The sequence below is a fragment of the Diplotaxodon limnothrissa genome, linkage group LG3 (assembly GCF_057381915.1).
Source record: "Diplotaxodon limnothrissa isolate DT_005_m linkage group LG3, D_limnothrissa_male_GT1.1, whole genome shotgun sequence".
NCBI classification, from domain to species: domain Eukaryota; kingdom Metazoa; phylum Chordata; class Actinopteri; order Cichliformes; family Cichlidae; genus Diplotaxodon; species Diplotaxodon limnothrissa.
This window is the reverse complement of record NC_140598.1, coordinates 60,004,638-60,031,336: the sequence shown is the minus strand read 5'-3', so window position 1 is coordinate 60,031,336 and position 26,699 is coordinate 60,004,638. Positions and strand designations below refer to the sequence as shown.

The window sequence follows — 26,699 nt, the reverse complement described above, 5'->3', positions numbered from 1 at the left end:
TACAGGACATTTGTGGTAGATACCGATATTTAGGGGGTTTAAAGCAAAAACCTGATACTGATATCTAGAGTATGTCAGTCACATGGATATAATGTGTACCCTGGTTTAGCAGTGCAGCCTTCAGTGTCGTTCCAGTTTTCAGGCCAAGGATCAGTTACAACTGTGCACTTAGTTCATGCATGGCTTCTGATTTTTGTGTTTGTAAGTCAATATTCAGGATGTAGACCCCTTTTTTTTTTTTTTTTTTTTTTTTTTTTTTTTTCTTTTTACCCCTAAAAACAAGTCATCAGCATCAAAGCAATGTCAATAATCTTTACTCAAACTGTAATAACAATGTCTAGGATTAAGCATTGTAGAGCCAAGGCAGTGAATACTTACTACCGGTACGTCTTTTTTAAGAATAAAAATATCCATGACTGAGACGGTGTTCTCTAAACACGCCGAGCAGTGAACAAACCCCACGGACGACTTGCTGTTGCGTCTTTATTAAGCCCTCAACAACCCGTGTTGCAGACAAAGTGGTGCAACTTAGCAACACGGGCACGACAAACACCCGTGTAATGGTTCCACACCCAACGCATAAGTTCTGGGTTGTAACTGGTGTCATCACACCACAGCTAGTTTAACCCAGTGTTTTGTGAGCAGCTTTAGTGATGCTTTTTAAAAACCACGCTCAAAGTGGAAACCATTTAAGGCAGTGATTAAACAAACATCTCTGCTGAAGCGCATATAAACGAGTTATGCAATAAACAAACGTGTTACGTTTCGACACTGCTGCGATCAGAAAAACACTTGAATTTGCCTCCAGCGGGCAGGAAATCCCTGGTACTTAAAGATTGCAGAATATGGAAACTCGAGCTGTGCTTCGTCATCTTCCACACTCCCTGCAATGCAACAGACGCTGTAAAAACAGCTAGTGCCTGCTTACGTGTAATTAGTGCCTGTAAGTAACTTCTCTACTGGTGTATAACGTATTTATTACTGTTCTTTACATTGTACAGTGTGATCATGTCTGTCCCTGGCCTTGGAAATAAAAGTAATGAAAAACACACTTTGTCACTTTTGTTTGTCTCCAGTTCTTTTGAACTTAAGTGAAGCTTTTTTTTTTTTTTAAACAGCAGTTATATTGAAAATCATGGAGGTAGTCTGCGGTGAGACAGGCTTTTGCGGCGTTTAACCTTTGCTGCCTGCAGCAACTTGACACACCACATTCATTGTGCACATCTGTTCTCTGAGCGTGTCACTTTCAGTAGTCAAGCTGTGATATATGACTTGGTCCCTCTCCTCTGACCTGTCACGCAGCGTGTCTGTTATTTTTATCACGTTGTCTGCACCTAGCATCGTCTATAACGCCGTCTTCCAGCCGGATGTTCTGCACATTCACCACATCCTCACCTCACCGTCCAGATACCGAGCCCCAACTTGTCTGTGCCTGACAGCGACCATTGCAACCTGCTCAGTCATGGGTGATTACTCTCTCGTGGGCGGGGATTCTCTAACCTCAGAACAGCTGAAGTTGCGTGATTGACAGCTGGTACGCCCTCTCTAAGGGGAAGCGGCCCACTTGGTGACTATATTTGGAGCGTGTGGAGGTGTACTCGCGGAGGGACTCCAAGATGAAGATGCAGTGGGAGATGAGTAAGAGGAGCTGAAGTCAGAGCTACATGCACGCCACTGTTGGACCTTGATGAGTCACAAGTGCAGCTGCACGAACACGCAGTAGACGATATTAGTGGTGATACTGAAAGAAGTTGTATTATTACCTGTAAAAGTATGAGCTTCACTGTCATGAATAACACATCATTAAACTCCTTTTAATCTGTGTGTGTTCCTGATGGTGTGTCATCACAGCTGCAGAGGAACCCTCTGCATGCGTTTACATGAAGGTGCACAAAGGGCTATTAAATGTGACACGGGCAAAAAAGCAGGCATTGACACGCGCACACACACACACACACACACAGAGATAAACAGCTCCCACTTCCAGTCCCACCCAGACCAAGTGTTCACTGTGCAAACACTACCATATCATTGACCAGGCTAACTGATTTTAATCCGTATACACACGTTCCTACTCCAGGGTTTACCTGCATTAGAAGTTAACAGTTCAGGGTGTTACACTGACTCACGTGTGGTTTTTAAATGTCTTCTTGCGGCGAGCAAATCAAGGATGCAACCAATTACGGGAGGTTTTGTGCAAGATTTGCAGAGAGATTAATGTGTTAGTTGTGTTTGGATGAATGTATCTGTTTTGAGATGATAACACGTTTTGCAGGAACGCCTTCAATTTGAATCACGACCAAGATTCGTGCAAGAGTGGAAAAACTATAGTTGTTCTCTACATATCAGTCAGTCTAGTTTAGGCCATTCAACAGGCCTAGTTTTCCTAGGGTGAGGCACAGGGTACACCCTGGACAGGTCCCAGCCTGTCACAGGACGAACACAGGAACTGACAACCGTTCACACCTAAGGCTAATTTAGAATGACCAATTGACCCACTAACTTGTAACTGTCTTTTGACTACGAGAATAAGCCAGAGTACCCGGAGAGAAACCATGCAGACACGAGGAGAAAATGCAAACTCCACACAGAGAGGCTGCAGGTGGATTTGGACCCAAGACCTTGCTAGCCAAGATAAGCACACTGGTAAGAAATAGTTACAATCTTTCAAGGACTCCTGGGGCACCAGAAACTTCTACTGATCCACCTGAGAACCTGTTTCAGACACTGTTCAGCCAGAGGCCAGCCAGCAGACTTCTGATTTTAGTAGGCATTTCCCATCCAAATTCAGGAGGCCTCTGGCATATCTGGAAGACTGTTTTCTCGCAGAGCTAGGAATGTGGGATCGTAGGACGGAATGTGCAGTCCGATATCGACGTATGGCACCGTTTTATGTTCAGACCATCTAAAAGGTCTCTGACACTGGCTTTGGTCTTCCTATGGATCATTTGACTCGTTTTGACGCATAGATTTGAAGTGCGATTGTGTCAATGCCGAGTGTTTGCAGACGAGTCGACGTCTTTCATACAAGCTGCAGATGGCGGTCTGCTAGAAATCCGAGCACAGTGAGGTCTTTGGTGCAACACCCTCTTTGTGTTCATCGTGTAACTAAAAAACAGGGATGCTCTACTGAATCCAGTTCATGCCATATTTGTATGCTTTGAAAGCGTTTGGTGGGATTGTCTGCACTGAAACGACACCTCCCTAAGTATTGCAAGTGTCCTGCATCGACCGCGTTTTCTCTTGTTAATGCACTTTAATTTGTGAAGCTCTTTCTTTCATTAAAACTTTCATTAGAATGTGACCAATTATTTGCCTTGTGGAGAGAGAACAAGGCCAAACAAATCATTGATCTTTGGGCGTGCTTGTCCAAATTTGACCAGAGAAGAGCACGGCATACCCTCCACGACACTAAGTTAGACGTCCAGGGGGATTCAGGGCTACATCAACATCTATTGTGCCATCTGTGAAGAGAACAAAAAGCTACGTACGTTTTAAGGGAGTAAAACAATACTGCTGTTGTAGAAATACCAGTGATAAATCAGTGCATCCACCGGTGCTCAGTGGAAACAACAGCAAATGTTAAATTGGCAAACTTCACCTTCAAAAAGTCAACAAACCCTCAAGACAGCAAGTTACTGATGTGTAGCACAGATCATCTCTTTCACTGTGATTTTTGATTCATTCAAAAACAGAGAAGCTATAGAAATGTTTTTATGTTCTCATGCTATTCAGCAGAACTAAAAGATTCATATAAAACTATTAATCGAATAATAAATGATGGTGTGACTGAGTGAATTAGCTCCAGCTGTGGTGTACAATTCAATGACTAAACAATTACACAGAGTCTGAAATGTTTGTTAATACAGAACATGTGTACTTTTACTCCAGAAAAAGTTTATGTACAACTACATTACCATTACCACTTTTCTATGTATAGGATTTATGGCAGGATACCTCTTCCCTGTGTTTCCCTGTGTTCTGTAGCTCCACAGCTGGAGACCAGAGTGCTGAATCTACAACAGACATAACTAAAGTTAACCTGCTGGTTAGCTGCACAGAGCTGCACCCACAATTCACAAAAATTAGCCCACCTAGCATGCAGCAGCTATAAGTTATAAGACCCTTTAGATCTGCACAAAGTGACAGAAACAAACGTAACTGTTTTATCAGATCAGGTCAGACTAGTGATGACTAAATGAGGCCTCACGGAGTGTGCGCTACATGACCCTTACCGTGTTTACGCCGTGTTGGTGTGTTGCTTAATAGCGACATCTGCTGGGTTTAAAAATCATTGCAGGCACGCTGGATAAATTCATTCATTCAGTTCAGAATGGTACATAAATGTTATATTCCTGATGTTAACAACACATTCTGTGAAGAAGTGATCTGGTGATCCTTATTTCGCCCTTATGGCCGACCATGCCACTCCACTGGCAAAGGGATACAGTCCAGCTGATCTTCTCATGGGAAGGAGGATAAGGACAACTATTCCTGTCATTCCATCACAGCTAATAATAAGCTAACAAACTTACAGACAAAAACAGAGAAAAAACTGCAACCGCAGACACAGACCACGTGACAGGCAGCCTGGATAAAAAGTGTGGAGAGAAACTGAAGTCAGTTGATTCATTCTGATATCTGGACACCGAGCGAGTGACGAATTGTCCTGTTAACGTAACCAGCTGATGATAAAGTGCTAACTGAATGAAAGAAAAATGTATATTCCAAATAATTAGATTATAAAATGATCGATTAATGCAGTATGTAAATGGTTTTTGTACTTTGGACAGGTCGCCAGACTGTCACAGGGCTAACATTTAACCCAACCTCACTAATTACATATTGTTGGACTGTGGGGGGAAGTCCTAGTATCCAGAGTAGTATCCAGAAAGTTAACAGACTGTTCAGGTAAGCCTCTCCAGGACCAACAGGATATACAGAGTCCCCACTGTATGTTGGTGTAATGCATAAGAATGCAATAACTGAGCTCACAGGCAGAATAAAGTTGATAGAGTTTTTATAAAAGGTTCATCTATAAAGAGCTGTTTAAAACAAAGTATGAGGTAAATCAGAGATTGAATGATCAAAGTTTCTAAGTCATAAGGCTTCGTGTCCATCTCCACCAATAAATCGTTTATTTGACCATGGAGACCCTGGCGCATTGAGCACTGAAGGCAAAACTCTGTTGCATCCCTGCAAAGCCTCTATAGCTGGATCCCGCGAGTTTACCCAGCAAAGGTAGGACGTGCGCTGCTGCTGCTGCTGAGATTTTTTTCAGTAAGTTAATATTTGACCTGTTTAATACATGGCTTTATCTCTAAGTCAGTGTGTGTTCAAGGATGTAATGACAAGGTGTGTGTGTAGGTGGAGAGAGGGAGAGTGTTTTACAGCGTGTGTGTGTGTGTGTGTGTGTTCGTACCAGTGACGAAGACTCTGCAGGTCTGGGCAGGGTTGGCGTGTGACGTGTATGAGGGCAATAAGCAGCGCTCCCGGCTCCGTGTCACTCACTCAGACTCACACACCGAGAGGGGAACGAGACGAGAGCGAGAGATCTGGTAAGGCTGCAACTATTTCTTCACCTGTTGAAGGCGTTACTGTTTAATATGTGGTAGCAGGCATTTCTGTTCACTCCTGTTTAATGCTCTCACTGTTGGGCTGCTTCTCAGCCCTGTTTAATTTTTAACACTTTAATTTAGTCATCCTTTTTTTTTATTCGCCTCCTATTACACAACACCTTTCAGTCTTTATTTTGCAATCTGCACATTATATGAAACGTTACCTGCACTTCGCAAGTCTTCGAGATTTCCAGGACGCCGTTTGTCAGAGCACAGAAGGACGTTTTTTGGTTTCCTCTTCTGTTTGCCACCCTTGTAACAATCCAAAGTCTTCATTTGTTTTAAAAAACAAAGCTGATCTGGAAAGGACACCAAATATGTCTGCAGTTTCTGGTTATTAGCAGGAAGTGTACTCCTTCAGAGGAGCATTAGTGTGGACTTTGTTATTATGTAACTTGCGGTGAAACGGTTTACAAGGTGATCACAGAGGGGAGGGGAAGCGATCTTGCACTTTTTCACTGCAGGGTCAAAACCCCTGAGTACGTCTCATTTCTACCAGCAGCGCAATCAGTGATGTCACAGCAGCTGATTTCTTGCCTCATCCTGGACTAACACACATGTTTGTTTGGCCGCTTTTCTTTTATTAATTCGTGCCAACGCCACCGGCACATAACCTCGTTGGTGGAGGTAATAATGCTGCTCTTCCTGCACAGGGAGTGGAGCAGTCATCAGCCACTCCAACACAGCCAGAATATAAGGAACTCATCTAAACAACACTGTGCTTACACGGGACCCCTGAAAAAAACATGTCGATGTTTGACGCAGATTGTATGACTGACTTTCAGAACAGGTGGAGAATGGACAGACAAGCAGGTCGCTGACACCGACAGTTAGTCTGAAGTCATTGATTTTGGCTGCACATCCGGCTGTCCGACTCCCTGTGTGTTTATCTTCAGCGCTAAGAATGCTGCGCGTTCAGTTTTTTGACATCTGTTATCATCACAACCCCGATAACATTGACTCTGACCTCCAGCCTCGGTCACGGCCACCGATATTCAAACACAGACATTCTTGTGACGCCTGCATAGCATTTCTGTTGTACAGTACTTACCATCCAGAGAGGCTGATAAAACACACACATACTCACATTGATGTGAAAAGTAATTATCTTTCGTCTATGGTCTTTTACGCTTTTTCCTTCAGCTTTTATCTCCTATCACTGTTCTTGAAATTTTGGCTGCCTGTATGGAAATGGATCAGACTGTGCGTTTGACAGAGGGCAGGGTTATGTAACAGCCTTAAACTCTAATCTCTCCTCTCTCAGCAGGAACAAACCAGGAGCAGAAAGAGTGTGTGAGAAAGTGCACCAGAGGCCAAAAGAAGTAACAGACAGAAACTCGAAGAAACTCCAACAAAAAGATGGCTATTGGCAGGAACTCCAGGATGAGCTCAGTCCGAAGCTCCATCAGGGCCCCAAAGTTTCTGGACAAATCGAGTGGCTTCTACGGTCGCCTCGACGAGCCCGAGGCCGCCACAGAGGTAGAGGAGACTGGTGTAAATGTTTGCAACATAGAGGAGGCAGTCTCGAGTGACCCATCCATCACAGCGGTGCATTGTTCTGATGAGAAGGAAGAAGGCGAGGTGTTTGGCTTCAGCGAAGGCATGATGGAAGATGACGACGAGAGCCTCCTGAGGAGGAAACCCAGCCGCCGCAGCAGCAGGTGGAGGAGAAGCTCCAGGAGGAAGCAGAAAGAGGGGAGAGCAGACGAGGACGCAGCCAGAGAGGAGAGGCCCAGCCTGGGCACGGAGGGTCCAGCTGACTTCCCCGAGGACATCAGGGTGAAGATTGAGATAGAGATGGAGAACCTGAAGAAGGTGGAGGAAGAAAATGAAAAGGCGGGCTGGGAGAAGGAACCCGTGCTCGTTCACTTCCCGGCTCGGGAGGACGCTGACGACCAAGTCCTTATCCGAGACAAGAAGAGAGGAAGAGAAGACGAAGAGGAGGAGGAGAGGAGGATGACGAAGGAGCAAGAGGAAGGGATGAAAGTGGTGAAGAGGAAAAATTACCGCAAGGTGAGAGAAAATGTGCGGTGTTGTTTTAGGCTGCAGACTTGTATCAACTTCCTCTTCAGTTTGTCACATTTACATAAACTCCATATTTAGCTTCGCTGCGTCGGGTTAAACTTTAAGCCGAAGCTGAAGGTTGTGTAACTGCACGCCCAGCATGTGTGGAACAGAGGGGTAAAGTTCTCCCTCGCCATCCTCCACGTAATGCACTCTGGGTTATTAACTGCCATGGAAACTATCTTATCACCTTTATAACATGTTGCCACTGCGCGTCCAAGGTCCAGCGGTCACTGGTGCGTGTCACGGCACATGAAGTCACCCCCAAATGAGTTTTTCCTCTACGTCATTTTTAATGACGAAAAATTAAGCAGGTTATTGTAAAGAATTTCTGCTCCTGCTGACAGACACACACACACACACACACACACACACACACAGGTGACATTCCTGTGGCTCCTCTATCATGTCCTTTGATCAGTGGAACGAGGTCAGGTGATGCTGACCCGCCTGCTAAACCCCACACCGTGAAAAAACATTCCAGTGCTGTTAATCAGCTCCGCTCTGCAGACGATTGGTTGGTTTCTGCTCAGTGTGCGGCGCTGGTTAAATATTTAGTCATGAGTTACCACAGCACAACCTGTTTCCAGTGAGCTCATTATTTTCCAGATGGACTTTTAGACAATAATAAAGCTCATTGGTTCTTTTTATAGAAAAGGTCAATAGCGTGTCTCTTGGAATTTCCCAGGAAGCAGCCGTGCTGCGACACAACAGAAACAATCATTAATTTGTATACTGAGCACAGGAATTCCAGTGAACTCCAGGAAAAATCCTTTTATTCCATGCACAAGAAATGAGCCTAGAGCAGGATAATGTCAAACATTAACATTCAGCATATGTAAAAATTCAAAGAAAACCTTCCAGTAACACATTTATATTAAGCAAATGGCTACTTCCAGGTGTTTATTACTATTTTACCTGTTTAATGAAGCGCTTGGCCAATTTAAATTCAGCGTCTAACTACAAACTCAATTCAAGACTGAAGAGCTCAGTCACAAAACAGCTTCATGGAGCTGCTTTGATTCCTGACTCATTATCGACACAAGAGCACTGAGGTCTCCTGTGGTGGGATCCTTTGGGTCCTAGCAGTTGGTGTTTGCTCCATTGTTTCACACATGCTCGATCGGACTGTGATGTAGAGTTTCGAGGGCGCTCGAGCAGCTGTGTCACATTCCCTGAGGTGTTGCTGAGCTGTTTTGTCTGTGATGCAATGTCCTGCTAGGGGAGACTGCTGCCATGGGGGAGTGCCTTTATCATTGTAACATTGTAACTACATCTGAGGTTCTTCTTGTCACCTGTCAGTGGCTGTAATGTAGCTAACCCTTACTCCTCCTGTTCCCACCAGGCCTTGGACCGAGCACTGCGCCGCGGCTGGGAGGCCTTCGTCGCCAACCTCTACAGCGTCACGCTCTCACCGGTGAACTCCTCGCCATCGTCGTCTTCACCGTCGTCGAAGAAGAAGCACCAGCACAATTCAGTGTTAGCAGAATTTCAATAGAAATGGAGATAGAGATGGACAATGAAGCTTGAGGCTTCTTAACTTTTTATAATATCAGGGTCATGCAGCGTTTTACCGCGACTGCTGCAAAGTATCGGACAATCCTGCCTGTATAACATTTACCACATGACGTGTCTGAGTCATCACCTCAGGAATATTAATCAATTATGTAACTTACTGAGTCTTGATTACTCAGCTGAACCTTTATCGCCTTATTAGGATGCACCTTAGTCAGGACACAAACTGCAGGGATCCACTTTAGCTCGATGGGCTGCTGGTTTTACAGTGAAGTCTATGAGACTGGCCTGAACAGAAATCCCTGGTCTTTATGTGACTGAGTTCAGCAGCTGCTCGTCCCCTTCTGATCTCCAGTTTTAGTCAAGTAAGAGCATTTTAGCTCTTAATATCCAGTTCGTTACTAAGAGCTCGTTAAATGATCTCTGCTTCCTTTGGTTTAGCGCTGTGAAACTCCTCGAGTGTTGATGTGTAACCAAAGGGGGTGGAAAGTTTAAAACGTAGCAGCTGACTGATGGACTTTAGCTGTGGAGTAATACATACTTCTGTAGGATTAACCGTGGTGCTCGTTGCCTAATCAGACAAGCTATTTATGAGTAAATAGTATGCAGTAAATCAGTAATTAAACTTTATTAGGGATTCACATTATTATGGACACATTCTATTATTTATGTAGGCTTTATTGCAAGTGAAAAAGACGGACAGGGTCCAACCTTGTGCAAAGGAATATGTAAGAGTTTCTATTAGAGCTTTTTAGCTTTTTCCTCATGAGGTCCCTGCGTGTGTTCTAGTGAAGGTTATTAAACCTGAAGGGACAGAGCAGGGAGGTGTAAGCTTAGATGTCCGTCCAGAAAAAGATAATGCTTATTTTTGGTCAAAAAAGTCATATTAAATAGTGCATATTTTCTCTATTTGAATGCAAAGTTGTGTCTTTTTTATGTGTTTGATTTGTAAAACTGACGACTGTATTTAAGAACTATTAATAATGGACGTTTGTAGATGTGACAAAAATGCAATAAATGGTCTTTAATTTTCAAACATTCATTCATCTATTTTTTTTATTGCCCTTATCCACTTCACAGATACTGAACCAAATTTTTCAGTGGTGCGACTAAAAATAAATATTTGGTCGCACAGGTGCGACCAACTGTTCCGGTAACAAAAAAAATCTCTGCAACTCTCCGTGTGGTCAACAGCAGACACACATTATGCCCCTATCGTGGACTAAACCAATCAGAGATAGTCAGGGGCGGGACCTCTCTGATTGGCCGTGGTCCAGTTGAAAGTGCAGGTGGAAGAGAGAGGTGAGTAGCTTGAATAAAGCGATATCAATTCATTAACGGATTCCACACAAAGACCTAAACACAGAGCGGACCCGACACATCAGAATCAGCTTCGTCTTTCTCGGCTTTCTCACCCGACGGCCCGAACACGGACACGCTGTCGGAGCTTAGCGATTCTTCGGGTCCGCGCTGTGTTTACGTCTTTTTGCGCTGATTCTGAGCTGCAGGTTTTGTCTCTCTCCAACCAAAATTCACCGAGCCAGCAGCAAAAGAAGCAGCAAACTGCGCTTCACATTTGATCAATGTCGTCATGAATTCCCTCTGACTTTTGCTGTTTTGCTTCCACCACGATATATATATATATATATATATATATATATATATATATATATATATATATATATATATATATATGTATATATATATATATATACACACACACACATAGATATATATATACATATATATGGGCATACAGGGAACGCCATAACCAAGTGTCCAGCATAGTATACAGAAACATCTGTGCCGAGTATGACCTAGAAGTCCCGAGGTCAAAATGGGAGACGCCCCCTAGGGTGGTGGAGAATGGCCGAGCTAAGATCCTTCCAGATACGGACACAATGGTGGTGGCTAACCAACCGTACACAGTGGCGTTAGACAAGCAGAGGAAGACGGCCATAGTGGTAGACGTAGCAATACCGAATGACAGCAACATCAGGAAGAAGGAACACGCGAAGCTTGAGAAATACCAAGGGCTCAGAGAAGAGCTTGAGAAGATGTGGCAAGTGGCTCCAGCAGATCCCAGGAACAACATCGGCGAGCTCTGTCCAGAAGAGCGCATATATATATAAATTTAAAAAACATACACTTTAAAAAAATTAAAGGAAATGAACACTTTAGATCTCAGTGGGAACAAATCATGCAGATCTATACTGATATGGACTGGGTAATGTGCTGGGAAATAAAGGATCCCACATTGATAGAAATGAAAATGATCAACCTACAGAGAACCTACAGCTCCAAAGACACCTTAAAAATCAAGTTAACAAATTATGCAGCAGCTCAAAATGATACTCAGTAGTTTGTGTAGCCCCCACGTGCTTGTATGCATGTCTCAGATTGTTGGAGCATGCTCCTAATGAGACAGTCTGGTCTCCTGGTCAATCTCCTTCCAGATCTGAACCAGGGCATCACTGAGCTCCAACTCAAACATAAAGAGCTGCCCACAGTGGGTGAACCTGTGAGAAAGGGAGTGTGAGTTTCCACCAAGTAATGTGTTTGGTTCTTACAGGTCGAGTCAGTGAGCATTTCTGTTGCTCCTCTGAAGGTCAGGCGGTCTAAACTGAAGTCTGAGCCATGGCTGAACGACATCACTCGGGCTGCTCGAAGAGAGCGCAGAAAAGCAGAACGCAAGTGGGAAAAAGACAAACTACAAGTGTCTTATGATATCTTAAGAGATAGCTGGCATAAATATCAGAAAATTGTTAAGAACCAGAAATCCGCCTATTTTGCAGGTGTTATTAACGACAACTGCCATAAGCCCCGTCTCTTATTTAGTATTTTAAACTCTGTTCTTAACCCTCCCCAATCCAACTGTACAGAAGCTTCTGCTGAAACTTGTGAAGCTTTTTTAAATTTCTTTGTTTTTCTTTAATAGATTTTATCTATTAGAGCACATATTTTACCCCCTTCTTATGACCCTTCTGTTATTTTTAGCCTTTAGCATTTTTTAGCCATTTTGAACCTGTGTCTCTGTCTTATCTGGGTAAAATTGTCACCCAAATCAAGTCTGGTTCTCCCAGGGATGTCCTTCCCCCTCGTTTTTTTAAAGAAGTTTGGGACACTATTGGACCTTATATTCAAAGGCTTATAAACAGCAGCCTGACTTTAGGCGATGTACCTGTAATTTTTAAACAGGCAGTGGTCCAGCCTCTGCTGAAACACCCTGGCTTGGATGGCTCCTTCAAAAGCTGCTCTGGTTACCATGGAACGTACTGTTTCAGGTTGGATTCATCATTTGCTGTCACTATCAGGTTATTTTGCCCTCACACATGAGCTGCTGGCTGGCAGGAAGTATCAGAAACACGTTGTTCATGTTGTGGTAGCACTTCATACTTCATCCAAGCACTGTGTGTTCCAGATTGATGGCTGGACGGTGTTTCATTTTCTGCCTTAAAAAAAAACAGAGAGAGAGAGAGAGAGATAAAACCATGGGGTTTTTTTTACACTTTGGAGAATCCGAGCATAATAAGTGAGACATTTGGACATTATCTCTTCATGGGGACAAGTCAAGACTAGAGAGGGGAATGAGAGATGATAAGTAAAAAAAATCATTCCTAATTTAAGGTTGTGTTCAAATCTTGAACTCAGTGAAAAGAAATCACTCCAGTAAATGAACAATGTTTAGTTTGCAATAGTCATACCCAGATCCTGATCTCGCCCACTGCTGGAATGGAGGATATTTACATGAAAGAATAACACTGTGGAGGGTGGAAGAGTAGAAAATCACGTGTTCTGAGTCAAAATTGCTTTTGCATTATTTGGCTACGCAGGTATTACTGATAGTAAAGTGCTTCGCTGTTTAAATATATGTTGTGCTTTAGCTGGATAATTCTTTTCTGTCTTGTCTGATGTAGAAATTGGATTTCCCCCGCACACACACTCACTAAGGTCTGTAAAATCTGCAGCCTGTTTCTGTGTCTTTGCTGCCATCTGGTGGAGGTAAAAATGGCGCTCAATCTTAGCGGAAGTGACGTAGTAAAATCCACTCTCTGTAGGCTTTCTCCAGCTACATGCTGAGAGCGATGTTCTTGCGTTAAAAATACAGAGTTTAGGTTGTGTACAAAAGACTCTATCCAGTTTAATTCACCCATAGCTGAATACAGATGAGAGGGTTTTTTTTTGTTTTTTTTAAATTAACTTTATTTATCACATTTTAGACATACAGTCAAGTAAAACAGGAATCACATAAAAGATGACATTGTGGTAGTACAATGAGGAACAGAGAGAGGGACAAGGACAGTGAGACAAAAGTGAGTACAAAAGATAAAATAAATTAAGGGGAACATAAATAAACAAAAGTTTGCAAGAGCCAAAATCAAGTTAGCAGTTTCAATCGGTTATAGATGTTAACAGTCTTGAGAGCCTTAGTGTTTTTTGATGAGGAGATTGTCCTTATATATTGTGCAAGTTCCATTTTTAATACAAGACGTTCAGGCTTTCTGCCGAGGACTTTGCTTTTGTGTATATGAAATTTTGCCAAAAATAAAACCAAATTTATAAAGAAGAAAGCATCATTGTCCTTGTCTTTAAAATTATAATAGCCAAAGATAACATCCTTATTAAGATTAGGGAGAACAGAGTCAGTAATAAACTTGTGGAAATCCTTCCAGAATTTACACGTAAATTTACAAGACCAAAACCAATGAGAAACTGTTTCAGGTTGTTCTTGACAGAAGGTACAATTTACATTTATTTCAGCCATAAATTTGGACAAATATTGTTTGGTAATACAGATGAGAGTCAAGATAAGCGTTAGCCACTCGGTGACGTTTGCCGGTGGGCGGAGTCCAACAGGCGGGACATAAAAACGAGATGCACCGCGCTCTTCTTCCACTTCCTTCGATGTTCTGGCAGAGGTAAGATTTGTGCAACACTTAGCCGCTTTAGTTTAGTTGCAGAGTTTATCCACTAACTGGATGATTTTACAGAAAGAAACTGCTGTAGTGATGCTGCAGTTTCACGTTAGTTCACGTCTCATTTTCAGCCATTTTAAACGCTGCGTGGTGTTTTTGCTAGAAGTTTCTCTTCATTGAGCACCGACCAGATTTTAGCGTAATCTTCAACCATCCACCAGCAGAATTTAAACATTTCGACTGAAACTTCTGTCACTACTAATAAAAATATGTTCTCTACCTGATGCATCCAGTATTGAGACTTAAACGTAAAGCAGGCTTGCATTTTAATGGCTTCAGAAGTGACCGCACGGCAACTAACAGCGTCTCTAAATGATGAAACTTTTCACAGACCTGTCCTGAATGGCAGTGATTGCACTCTTTTTATTCTGATTTGAGACGCTGTTAAACTCAGTTTTCATACTGTTTCACGCGAACAGTAGCACGTTAAATTCTAGCGGTCACGTGGTAAACGGCATGGCTAGCTGGTTGCTAGCTGCAGCATGCTAACGCATTCTTTCTTTTCTTTCCAGATGTGGAGCTGTTGGAAACGTGCTTCCTGCACAGGTAATGTCTGTTTACAGAGTCGCTTTATTGCATTATAAGATGGAGAGTAGGGTTATGTAACCGTATTAAATGGCATAACGTGAAAGGTCATGCTACTGTGATGACCTGTTTGAACTCTCTCACTGAATAAAAACGTTGAAGACAGCATTTCAAACACTGAGTAGCATGAAGGAATCACCACTGATCGTCTAGTGCTTTTTCTTTTACAACTCTCTAACGGCGCCATTTTTTTCTCCTCGTCTGGTTTCAGGCATGGCCTGTGAGGACACTTCCTACATCAGGTAATTAGAAAATGCTCCGACTGCTTCAGATTTTAATCTGGATTAGGAATTTAAATGATCTCTCTCAGTGGCTCTGCAGTTAAACATCTGTGTGGCTATAAATGAGCATGTTGTGCTGCGGTGATGAGTCTTGGAACTCTCTCTTACTGAATCAGCGTTTTGAAGAAGCTTCTTTACCAGATTCTGAGCAGCATGTAGGCTCCAACCTGATTGTGCTGTAATGGCTCTTAAAACACTTTTATAAGACAATGACTGTGGTTTAAAGTTAAGGGCAGTGATTGAATTGACAAATCTCTAGTTCTAATTTCTTGAGGGCTTAAATACAGATCTCATTAACAAAGATTAATTTTTTTCTGTGTAGGTCCTCTGATGTGAACCCCGCAGTGTTCAGAGTGGCTTAAATTCAGAGGTCAGTTAAGATTTTCTGCCGTTGTTAAAATTCCACAGTAGGGTTTTAAGCATGATGATTACCATTAATGACAAGCATATGCCTGATTAATGTGATGTCAACCTTTAATCTGATTACCCTTTAATTTAGGATAACAAACATGTAAATGTTAGTTATTGCAAATGATTAACAGTCGTATTTCTTTGCTAGGCTAAAGTTGGAGTTGTTTCAGAAGGAAGTGATGCCAAATCCGCATGTAAGTATTAAGCTTTAATTTTTTCAGGTTAATGTGAAATTCTAGAAATTGAATCTGAAATGCTAAATTAATTTATTGGTTCCATAATGTGAGGCATTTCTGACTGTTTGAAAGGATGAAATGGGTTAGCACCCATCAAACACCTGGACGACATATGTCACATGGCAGTTTGTCACCAAAGCCCTGATCAAACATGCAAGTCCTTAATGGCACAAGAAGTAGTCCCTGCTTTTTTTTTTATTAACGGCCCAACTTCTCCTTTAGGGACTTCCACCAAATGCTTGGGGAGGAAGGCAGTCGAGAAAGTTTCAAGGTAAGGATTCTTTCTGTTGAGCTTGTCGTGCAGAGACGAGACGTTTCATCTGCAGCGCAGTTTCAGTGATGATGATACTTAGCTCACTTTGACCCGATGTGAAACGACACGAACGTCTGAGCAACTGCAGCTTTTCACTTTGAAGGATTTCTATAATCTGTGTATTTTATTTGTCATAATACAATCTGCATGGCCGCTTGAGTGATGTAAATGATTTCTGTTGTCAGGTGACTTGATGACTGCTTCAGCAGCTCCATGGAGGCTTTCCGGTTTGAAGGTATGTTTAATAAAAAAAAAAATCTGTGCAGTTTTAAATATTCAGACCTGCTGAAAATGATGAGAGAAATTTTGGAATCTCGTTCGTCTGAACTGCTGTTGATAAAATTTAAATCTGAAGTCAGTGACGGTCCACAGGAAACACTGTGAGACTTGAACCTCCTTTCTGTACCTTGACTTGATGCAATCATTTTACAGGTAGCTGAAGTTTGGACTCCAGATGCTGCCATCACCATCCCAGCTGTTTGTCCAGGTGGGTGAACTCTGTAGCTTCGTTTTAGTGCTCATCTAGACATCTTTATGTAGGAGGCTTAGAGCTTGATGGACTCTAAACTTTTATTTAGACTGATGGGTGTCACTCAAGTTTCCTGTATGATGATACTTGCACACGTCTTACGCCTCGTGTCAATGCCAGACCTGAAAAGGTGAACCCACTGGTGTTGCCTTGGCAATAAGGGGATGACCTGTTGGGGTTACCAACAGTCTGAATGGAAACATACTGGAATTGTGAATCATCTGATGTTTATCTGCACGGGAACAAACCTGTAGTCTAACGTCATTGTGAGCAAACGTTGCTAATGTAACTTTGTGTCGTCCTTCAGGACAGAGCTGCCTGTCAAAGCTGTGAGCTGGACGCAAGCCCTAGGTAGGTGCTGTGCATGTTAACATCAACAGAAAAGTGATCATAGTGAAAATAAAGGATGAATGATTCTGGTATTAAGGTCTAAAACTGTGCAGTCATGCTTCCTGTCTGATAAGACTGTGAAAGCCCTGGATCTTGACTTTAGTACTGCTGGGTTTGTGCAAATGATGACATGCCAACACAGTCAAAGAGGGGGTTGACTCTACCCCCTCCAACTCAGTTGGTCTCCCCTCCTGTTGGCCTAGCATGGTGCTGAGAACCCTGACTGTTACCCCTCCAGGTGTAAGGTGACCTGCTGGTGCTCTGATGGAGAAGGAGTGCTGACCGAGGCATGGCTGAAAGGTGTTTTCTGATCGCATCCCAGAAATGTCATATTTAAATTTCTTTGGCACTTTATAACACAGTGGCTTTGAATGCTGCTTTATAGATTTGCTTCACTAAAGTGTTAGTCAGTCTGACAATTTCCCCAAAAGAGCTTCAGCAGGATACTTAATACTTGTCTGTCTTTAAACAGCTTTAAACACCAGATCGTCGGTTCAGTCAGTTCATGCTGGTGAGTACAAACACTGGTTCTGTTTTAACAGCATGCAGCAGCTTAATGTCCAGTTAAAAATTAAACAGAAGTGATGAGGTTGTTTTACCGCCCCAGTCTGAAGATTCGTGACTGATTGGTATACTCTGATCTCAGCAGCTAAAATGTGTTCTCAGTCACTCCACAAGCAGACTCTACTAACACATTTCATCTATTGCAGGTTTCTTGTTTGAGGCAATGGAGTCATGTGGTTTGTGTCCAGCACCTCATGTCATGAGACTGACATTGCGCACAGTCATGATGGTGAGTAACCAGTTTAAACTGGAAAAGTTACTTAATTAGGCAACGGTTTAGTGTTAAGCAGAAGTGATGAGGTTGTTTTACCGCCCCAGTCTGAAGAATTCATGACTGATTGGTATACTCTGATTTAAAACGGACATGATCATAACATGAGTGTTCCTGCCCTCCATGTTTCTAAGTGTTTGTTTTTAAACTTTGCAGATTGGACGGTATGTGCCACATCGTGACGATGTCCTGTGTGCTGCCACCAAGATGACTGCAGTTTGAACTACACTGGAATTGTGTGGACACCTGTGATAATGTTTACATTTGTGGGGTTCTGTCACTTAAAATTTGCAGTAACAAAACAATAAAGTGTTTAAAATTTAGCAGACGAAGCTGTTTTATTTCAAGTGTGACTGTGGGGAGACTCGATAAACCAGAACATTTTAATAGTGCAAGTTTTTAGAATGTCAGGTTTCTGGCTTAAAGGGATAACACAGGGTGCTTTGTGTTGTAGCACAAATTAAATCAAACCTAAATGCTAACTGTCAAAGAATTGGCTTGAGGCTGATCGATGAGATGACAAATTATGCAGAACTGGCCTGTGCAAGAATGGTGGAAAGCACCAAATTTCTCTGTAGGCGCTTGTGATACAACCAGAATTTGCAAAGAATTGCATGTCAAAGAGAACTTTAGACTACATAAGAACGAGCATAACAAGTTGTCTGCAAGAATCAAGTGTGGATGTTGTAAGAAGGCAACTGCAGTGTTTTGCCACAAGAATGGATGAACTTTTATTACTGGGTTCATACAAGTAAACTATGGTAAGTCTCCTTTAAATCAGTGCAAACCCAGGACTGCTGGGTAAATCCTTACTTGATGGGACAAGTATAAAAGCATTCAGTCACTAAAGGCGGCAGGTCATGAACAGAGACCAGCTGGTCTGCAGTTAAACATTCAGTCAGCAGTGAAGATCCTCGCAGCGATGTCATCTAATAACCAGTCCACGCCAGCTAACAAGTTCTCTCCTGTTACTGCACTGCAACCAATGATACACCAGTGATGACTTTTGATGTTATCCAGGGCCAGCGCCTGCAGAAGAACAAAGTGTCAGCATCCACCGTGATATATGCAACTATATCATTGCTGAAATGCAGTGTCAAGTGGGTGCAGAGCTCACCTCTCGTATTGCCTCTTTGGACAGAGCTCCTGGTAAATCCTGTTTGTTGGCAAAAACCAGCAGCGTTGCACCAGCTAACCTCTGCAAAGAACGGAGCGCAGCTTATTTAAAAATAGCATAACGTGTTCATACTGAAATCAAATATTTTGACTCTAGCTTTTAGGGGTCCATGGAGGCCAGTGTGAGTTGCCCAGTTTTGAAAATATCTTAAAAGATAGAAAGTCCAGACAACTCAGAAAAACGATTAAAGATTTGCTTTCTATTAAAGATAAATGGATACTTCTGATTGGTTTGGGCAAAATATTCCTTTTAAATGACAGGTGGAATACCAGGGTTAAGGCTGGTATTCAGGACTAGTGAGTGTCACATTTTTACACACCTACCCTTCTGGTCTAACGGTTACTGCAAACCTATTGCGTTTACTCTTTTATCCTTTAAAAAACAAAACAACCAATATAAAGGATTCTGTCACTCCACTGTGTGTCATTCTCATATACCTCCTCCAGGAGGAGTGCGCTGAGCTCCTGTCTGCAGTCTTCCAGTCTGAGTCTGTCTGCGCTGTCCACCACCCACACCAGCCCATCTGTGCTCTCAAAGTAGTTCCTCCAGTAGGAGCGCAGTGACTTCTGACCGCCTACGTCCCAAATATTCAGTTTAAACCTGGAAACACAAGGAGTGGGAGGCATGAATGGAAATGTACAGACTGAGCTAGAAAAACAAAAACAAAACAGGTCTAAAGAATACTTTTGTACATTAACACAGGAGGTTTTCAGCAAACGTTTGCCTCCCTTCTACTTTTAAATACCGTACGAACCACAAGTTGGCAAGCAGCCTGAGAGCGAAGTGCTCTGATATAGTCCCATTTGGTTTTATGGTAAGATGGGGCCTGATTATTTAAGAGATGAAGGATTTTAACTTTGATTCTGGATTTAACAGGCTGACACACAGAAATAAAAGCCAAATCAAAAGGCGCCACAGGCGGAAGGAAATAGAGGCAAATAGATCTGAAGGGATAAAGCATTTCCTGTGACTTTTATTCCTTTATTACACTGAAGCTTCATTTATTATTTGTCATGGTTTTCACACAAGACAATACACAATACCTACTTTCATATTCATATAGGCACATTTTAATTTTAGATTATTATATCGACCATCTTTGAAATTTTTCCTTGACTAGATTAGTTTTTTTTAAAGAAACATGGGTGTCAAAGCAACGTGCGTGTGCGCGTGTTTGAGCCAGTGCGCGCGTTACCCTTTGTGCTCCAGCGTTTTGATGTTGAAGCCCAGTGTGGGAGAGATGGTGCTGACGTCCTCCCCGTTGAATTTTTTCAAGATGGTCGTCTTCCCCGCGTTGTCCAGACCTCTGCACGCGCCAGGTTAAAGACAACTCACACACCTGAGAAGTTTTAATCGATTAATCAGCGTCTCGTATATTTACTAGAATACGTGTAACAGCTAGCATAGCAAGAAGGATGAATCCGCACAGAGGGAAAAATAAAGAGAAAGGCGTTATCCGGCATCTTTATCTAACGACACAGACACACAGAGAAGCTTGCGGGTTCTTATTTGATACATGTATAGTTATAATAAACCAAGTGCACGAATGCCACTTTGTTTTCAGCCTAGCCAAACCTGTCACAGAAAGGATACAGCATCAGCAGCCTCATCTCGCGCTCCTTCTGTTTCATCTTCTTCAAAATTGTTAGTAAACCCATCGTGACGCTGCCCCGTTTAACTGTTATACTGTAATAAATGTATGTTATAATTTTAAAGTTTAGTATGATAATGTTCGGCTCTCGTAAGCAGCATTGCAACTCAGGAAGAAGCCAGAGTGTTAATCCCGCCCCATGTAGCCACCGATTGGCTTGTTTTGCAGCAAGAGAACGTGGATTGGTTGCTTTCAACTTCCGGCGCCGGCAGATTGGTCAGTGTGCATATTTAAGGTGTGGCCGGGCTGTGGAGGCCAGAGAACTACTGTGATGGTTTGCGGCAGCGCCTACTTGTGTCTGTTGTGGAAATTACACATTTGAGTCGGTTTGGGGAATGTTCTAATTTTCAAAATATAAAATGTTAACGATCTTGTGAAAATGAAAACAAGCATCAGAAATGTGAACATTTTTACATTTAGGAGTTATAAACGAGTCAGCTATTTTTACCACAGTTTTCAACCACTGAATCCACTTTACAGATTTTTGCAAATATTTCTTAGGCGCTTCTTTTCTAACTTTTAACAAAATACACTGGAAAAATTGCAATGACACCTTTTTGTGAATTATGTGATAAATGTGATTTATTAATAAATATTAATAAATCTAATTAAAAATCGAATTAATCTAAGTTAATGTACAGAGAACCAAAGAAAATAAATACAGTTCAGGCTCTGTAGTCCAAAGCTTTACCATACCAGCTCTTTCCCTCTTCTTCTTATTCTTCTTAAAAAATAAATTAAAACAAAAACATAGTTTCTTAAACTGTAAAGTAAAATCTGAGTTGTTTCATATTTTTTTCTTGCGTGATTTACTTAAGATAACAAAACAATTTAAATTAACAACATTTTTATGTGGGAATTAAACAAGTCAGTTAATCTAAATGTAAAATATGAATTTGTTTAGAGAAAACATAATATATTTAAGTAAGATGTGACATTTCTAACAATAATTGGTCTAAAATAACTCATTTAATCTATTCACATTAAGTAAAACATATTATTATAAATAGCTCTCCCTCACAGGGAGCTGGTGTGGATGTGGTCAAATGTCATTGTATGCAAATACTTCTGCAGCGGTGCCTTCACAAGATGGTGAAAATCAAGATTTTTTTGTGGATATTTGTGATTGATAGTGATGCTGTTTTTCACACTCTGTACTTCTGCAGCGTTCCTAAGCAGTCAGCTTATTTTAGAACAGTTTTCACTTTCACTACTGACTTTAATTACTCTTCTCTGGCCCCGGTGGCACCAGTGTCCGGCAGCCTCGCCTATGTCAGTGCGCCCCAGGGTGGCTGTGACTACAATGTAGCTTGCCATCACCAGCGTGTGAATGGGTGGATGACTGGTTGTGTAAAGCGCTTTGGGGTCCTTAGGGACTAGTAAAAGCGCTATACAAATACAGGCCATTTACCATTTCTCTCCAGAGCATACCGCCACCTGCTCCCTGCTTTCATTACAGATTATAATGTCATGTGCAAACATAAGAGTTGCTGGAGACTTCTGGCTCCTCATCTGTCAACCTGCCCATCATCACTGCAAACAAGAAGGGGCAAGATGGTAATCCTATCCCCTGGCTCACTGTCCTCATACATGTCCTGCACCACCCTCCTGACTTCCTGATACAGCACCACTGTTCCTCTCGTCTGACCTATCCTATATTTTCTCTCGATCCTTAAGAACACAGTGCAACTCCTTCTGACCTTCTCTAAACTCCTCCATCAACACTGTCAAAGCAAACAACACCTCTGTAGTGCTCTTACTCTCCATACTGCTGCTCACTGATCGTCACCTCTGTTCTTAACCTAGCTTCAGCAACTCTTCAGCACATCTTTCCTGTAGCTTTATGGTATGGCTCATCAGCTTTATCTCTCTGTAGTTACTACAGCTTTGCACATTACCATTTTCTTCTAAATCAGTAGCTACACTTCTCCACATGTACATTACTAGTCAAAAGTTTGGACACCTTCTCATTTAATCTTTTTTCTTTATTTTCATGACTATTTACATTGTAGATTCTCACTGAAGGCATCAACTTGTGTAGTGAACACAAAAGTGTGAAATAACTCAAAACATGTTTTTCAAAATAGCATCCCCTTGCTTTGATTACTGCTTTGCACACTCTTGGCATTGTCTCTATGAGCTTCATGAGGTCGTCACCTGAAATGGTTTTCTAACAGTCTTGAAGAAGTTCCCAGAGATGCTGAGCACTTTTTTGCCTTTTGCCTTCACTCTGAGGTCCATCTCATCCCAAACCATCCATTGGGTTTAGGTCAGGTGACTGTGGAAGCCAGGCCATCTGGTGCAGACCTCCATCACTCTGCTTCTTGGTCAAATAGCCCTTACACAGCCTGAAGGTGTGTTTTGGGGTCATTGTCCTGTTGAGAAATAAATGATGGTCCAACTAAAGGCAAACCCGATAGGATGGCATGTTGCTGCAGGATGCTGTGGTAGCCATGCTGGTTCAGTGTGCCTTCAGCTTTCAGTAAATGCCCAACATTGTCACCAGCAAAGCATCTTCACCTTCCTTCTCCATGCTTCACGGTGGGAACCATGAACGTAGAGACCATCTATTCACCTTTTCTGTATTGCACAAAGAAACAGCAAGTGGAACCAAACATCTCAAATTTGGACTCATCAGACCAAAGCACAGATGTCCACCGGTCTAATGTTCATTCCTTTTAGACCCCATTCCTACAAAACTGCTCAAAGAAGTCCTGCCATTAATTAATTCTTCGATCTTAAATATGATCAACCTATCTCTAATGATCGGCTATGTACCACAGGCCTTCAAGCTAGCTGTAGTTAAACCTCAAAAAGCCATCTCTAGACCCAGCAGTCTTAGCTAATTATAGGCCAATCTCCAACCTTCCTTTCATATCAAAAATCCTTGAAAGAGTAGTTGTCAAACAGCTAACTGATCATCTGCAGAGGAATGGTTTATTTGAAGAGTTTCAGTCAGGTTTCAGAGCTCATCACAGCACAGAAACAGCTTTAGTGAAGGTTACAAATGATCTTCTTATGGCCTCTGACAGTGGACTCATCTCTGTGCTTGTCCTGCTAGACCTTAGCGCAGCGTTCGATACTGTCGACCATAATATCCTATTAGAGCGATTAGAACATGCTGTAGGTATTACAGGTACTGCACTGCAGTGGTTTGTATCATATCTATCTAATAGACTCCAGTTTGTACATGTAAATGGAGAGTCCTCTTCACACACTGAGGTTAATTATGGAGTTCCACAGGGTTCAGTGCTAGGACCAATTCTGTTTACATCATACATGCTTCCCTTAGGCAGCATCATTAGAAGACATAGCATACATTTTCACTGCTATGCAGATGACACGCAGCTCTATCTATCTATGAAGCCAGATAACACACACCAATTAGTTAAACTGCAGGAATGTCTTAAAGACATAAAGACCTGGATGGCCGCTAACTTTCTGCTTCTTAATTCAGACAAAACTGAGGTTATTGTACTCGGCCCTGAAAATCTTAGAAATATGGTATCTAACCAGATTCTTACTCTGGATGGCATTACCTTGGCCTCCAGTAACACGGTGAGGAACCTTGGAGTCATTTTTGACCAGGATATGTCCTTCAATGCACACATTAAACAAATATGTAAGACTGCTTTCTTCCATTTGCGCAACATCTCTAAAATTAGAAATATCCTGTCTCAGAGTGACGCTGAAAAACTAGTTCATGCATTTATTACTTCCAGGCTGGACGACTGTAATTCATTATTATCAGGATGTCCAAAAAACTCACTGAAAAGCCTTCAGCTAATCCAAAATGCTGCAGCAAGAGTGCTGACAGGGACTAGAAAGAGAGAGCATATTTCTCCTGTTTTGGCTTCCCTTCATTGGCTTCCTGTTAAATCCAGAATTGAATTCAAAATCCTGTTCCTCACATACAAGGTCTTAAATAATCAGGCTCCATCTTATCTTAATGACCTTGTAGTACCATATCACCCTATTAGAGCACTTCGCTCTCGCTCTGCAGGCCTACTTGTTGTTCCTAGAGTATTTAAAAGTAGAATGGGAGGCAGAGCCTTCAGTTTTCAGGCCCCTCTTCTGTGGAACCAGCTTCCAGTTTGGATTCGGGAGACAGACACTATCTCTACTTTCAAGATTAGGCTTAAAACTTTCCTTTTTGCTATAGTTAGGGCTGGACCAGGTGACCCTGGATCCTCCCTTAGTTATGCTGCAATAGACGTAGGCTGCCGGGGATTCCCATGATGCATTGAGTTTTTCCTTTCAGTCACCTTTCTCACTCACTATGTATTAACAGACCTCTCTGCATTGAATCATATCTGTTATTAACCTCTGTCTCTCTTCCACAGCATGTCTTTTATCCTGTCTTCCTTCTCTCACCCCAACCGGTCGCAGCAGATGGCCGCCCCTCCCTGAGCCTGGTTCTGCCGGAGGTTTCTTCCTGTTAAAAGGGAGTTTTTCCTTCCCACTGTTGCCAAAGTGCTTGCTCATAGGGGGTCATATGATTGTTGGGTTTTTCTCTTTATCTATGAAGCGCCTTGAGGCGACTTTTGTTGTGATTTGGCGCTATATAAATAAAATTGAATTGAATTGAATTGAATCCTTCTGTATCCTCGCCCAAACAAATCTCTTCTGCTTGTTGCTTTTCTTTGGAGTTGTTTCTTAGCAGCTATTTGACCATAAAGGCCTGATTCGTGCAGTCTGATCATTTGATGTAGAGATGTGTCTGCTACTGGAACTCTGTGTGGCATTTATCTGGGCTCTAATCTGAGGCTGCTGACTCAGATGAATTTTTCCTCAGTAGCAGAGATGACTCTTAGTCTTCCTTTCCTGGGCGGTCCTCGTGTGAGCCAGTTTCACCAGAGCGATTGATGGTTTTTGTAACTCCACTTTGGGACACATTCAAATTTTGACTGACTTAGATTCAGATCTTAAAGAAATTACAGACTATCGTTTCACTTATGCGATTGGTTGCCGTAAAATGAATTCTAACAGTTGTCAAATAAGACAGTCAGCTGTGTACCATCCTGACTTCTGCACAGTACAACTGATGGTCCCAACCCCGCATTAAGAAGGCAAGAAATTCCACAAATGAACCCTGACAAGGCAGACCTGTGATAGAAAAAACATTTGTCAACAAAGAAAAGCGTGGCTACTTTCAATAATCTAAAATATAAAACATATTTAGAGCTTTTTATCAATGTTTTCTTTGCTACATAATTCCATATATCTTGCTTAATAACATTTGATGTATCTACAATATAGAAAGTAGTAAAAATAAAGAAAAACCATTAAATGGAAAGGTGTGTCCAAACCTTTGATTGTGTATGTCATTTGGATGAACCACCTTTGCACTCTTCATTCTCTTCATAGCTGCCCTCACTTCATCCTTTCTTATCCATGTTCCACCCATCTTACTCTCTCTTACATTTTCTACACCCATCAGTTCCTCAAAAGTATTTCTTCCAACTTGTCAACACCCTGACTTGACTCATTAGCACATTTCCAACTCTATCCTTAATCACCCCAACCTGCTGCTCATCCGTTCCAGCTCGATCTCTGTCTAGCCAATTGACAAGTTATTTTCGCCTTCCTTTATTGCCGAGACTCAAATTCAATGCACTCTAAACATTTTTTCTTGCTGTACACTTAGCTTCTCAGTTCTTCATTGCACTTTGTTCATTTCCCACTTTTTTTTGTCTTTTTCTTTTTTTTTCTAGACTCTTCCTTCAAATGCTTTCCCGTATGTCTTTAATTCGCCACCAACTTTCCCTTTCTAATTTCCTGTCAAGAGGATACACCACCTACCTTGTTGGTACTTTCCCTCACCACTTCAGCTGGAAAACATTTTCACTCTTTAACACCAGGAATAGCAGCATTTGGGGGGTTTTTTGGTTTGTTTTTTTTGGGGGTTTTTTTAGGAAAAACCGAATATATCATACAGTGGATGTATTTAGAGCACTTGTCTTGTTCTACATTTTGTCACTTTACAGCCTTACACTAAAAAAAAGGATTACATTAATTTTTCCAATCATAATACCCCATATTTACAAAGTGAGAAAAATGAATGTATTCATTTTGGAATAAGGCTGTAACAATGCAAAAAGTAGAACAAGTGAAGTGC

At 41.9% G+C, this 26,699-nt stretch overlaps 2 protein-coding genes, 1 long non-coding RNA gene and 5 other non-coding genes across 11 annotated transcripts; 7 read left to right on the top strand and 1 right to left on the bottom strand.

Moving 5' to 3' along the window:
- Window positions 1-5,442: 5,442 nt before the first annotated feature.
- Window positions 5,443-10,214, top strand: LOC146636729 (uncharacterized). 3 transcript variants are annotated; one of them, XM_085349668.1, is made up of 3 exons: window positions 5,443-5,558; window positions 6,886-7,631; window positions 9,028-10,214. In XM_085349668.1, exons 2-3 carry the CDS (start codon window positions 6,978-6,980, stop codon window positions 9,178-9,180), a joined length of 807 nt encoding a protein of 268 aa, XP_085205794.1. In that variant the 5' UTR covers window positions 5,443-5,558; window positions 6,886-6,977; the 3' UTR covers window positions 9,181-10,214. The 3 variants fall into 3 exon arrangements, with proteins under 3 accessions (XP_085205794.1, XP_085205793.1, XP_085205795.1); XM_085349667.1 differs by having other exon boundaries at window positions 6,883-7,631; XM_085349669.1 differs by lacking the exon at window positions 5,443-5,558 and adding an exon at window positions 5,627-6,718.
- A 3,886-nt stretch (window positions 10,215-14,100) lies between these two features.
- LOC146636723 (uncharacterized) lies at window positions 14,101-18,050 on the top strand. 2 transcript variants are annotated; one of them, XR_014905484.1, is made up of 12 exons: window positions 14,101-14,116; window positions 14,686-14,719; window positions 14,970-15,000; window positions 15,362-15,409; window positions 15,599-15,644; window positions 15,909-15,957; window positions 16,185-16,234; window positions 16,432-16,486; window positions 16,836-16,879; window positions 17,391-17,429; window positions 17,629-17,711; window positions 17,910-18,050. It is a non-coding gene; the product is annotated as an uncharacterized LOC146636723 (long non-coding RNA). The 2 variants fall into 2 exon arrangements; XR_014905485.1 differs by having other exon boundaries at window positions 15,362-15,413; window positions 15,612-15,644.
- On the top strand, window positions 14,812-14,884 carry LOC146636728 (small nucleolar RNA SNORD36). Its single transcript, XR_014905489.1, has one exon. It is a non-coding gene; the product is annotated as a small nucleolar RNA SNORD36 (small nucleolar RNA).
- Window positions 16,018-16,082, top strand: LOC146636727 (small nucleolar RNA SNORD29). Its single transcript, XR_014905686.1, has one exon. It is a non-coding gene; the product is annotated as a small nucleolar RNA SNORD29 (small nucleolar RNA).
- Window positions 16,601-16,726, top strand: LOC146636726 (small nucleolar RNA SNORD22). The gene has a single exon (XR_014905685.1). It is a non-coding gene; the product is annotated as a small nucleolar RNA SNORD22 (small nucleolar RNA).
- LOC146636725 (small nucleolar RNA SNORD31) lies at window positions 17,493-17,564 on the top strand. The gene has a single exon (XR_014905683.1). It is a non-coding gene; the product is annotated as a small nucleolar RNA SNORD31 (small nucleolar RNA).
- Window positions 17,768-17,840, top strand: LOC146636724 (small nucleolar RNA SNORD31). Its single transcript, XR_014905684.1, has one exon. It is a non-coding gene; the product is annotated as a small nucleolar RNA SNORD31 (small nucleolar RNA).
- Window positions 18,051-18,483: 433 nt separating the features above from the next.
- arl2 (ADP-ribosylation factor-like 2) lies at window positions 18,484-20,690 on the bottom strand. The gene is made up of 5 exons (XM_085351018.1): window positions 20,524-20,690; window positions 20,126-20,236; window positions 19,368-19,530; window positions 18,871-18,951; window positions 18,484-18,782 (listed from the first exon to the last, which is right to left on the bottom strand). Exons 1-5 carry the CDS (start codon window positions 20,586-20,588, stop codon window positions 18,648-18,650), a joined length of 555 nt encoding a protein of 184 aa, XP_085207144.1. The 5' UTR covers window positions 20,589-20,690; the 3' UTR covers window positions 18,484-18,647.
- Between the last annotated feature and the right edge of the window lie 6,009 nt (window positions 20,691-26,699).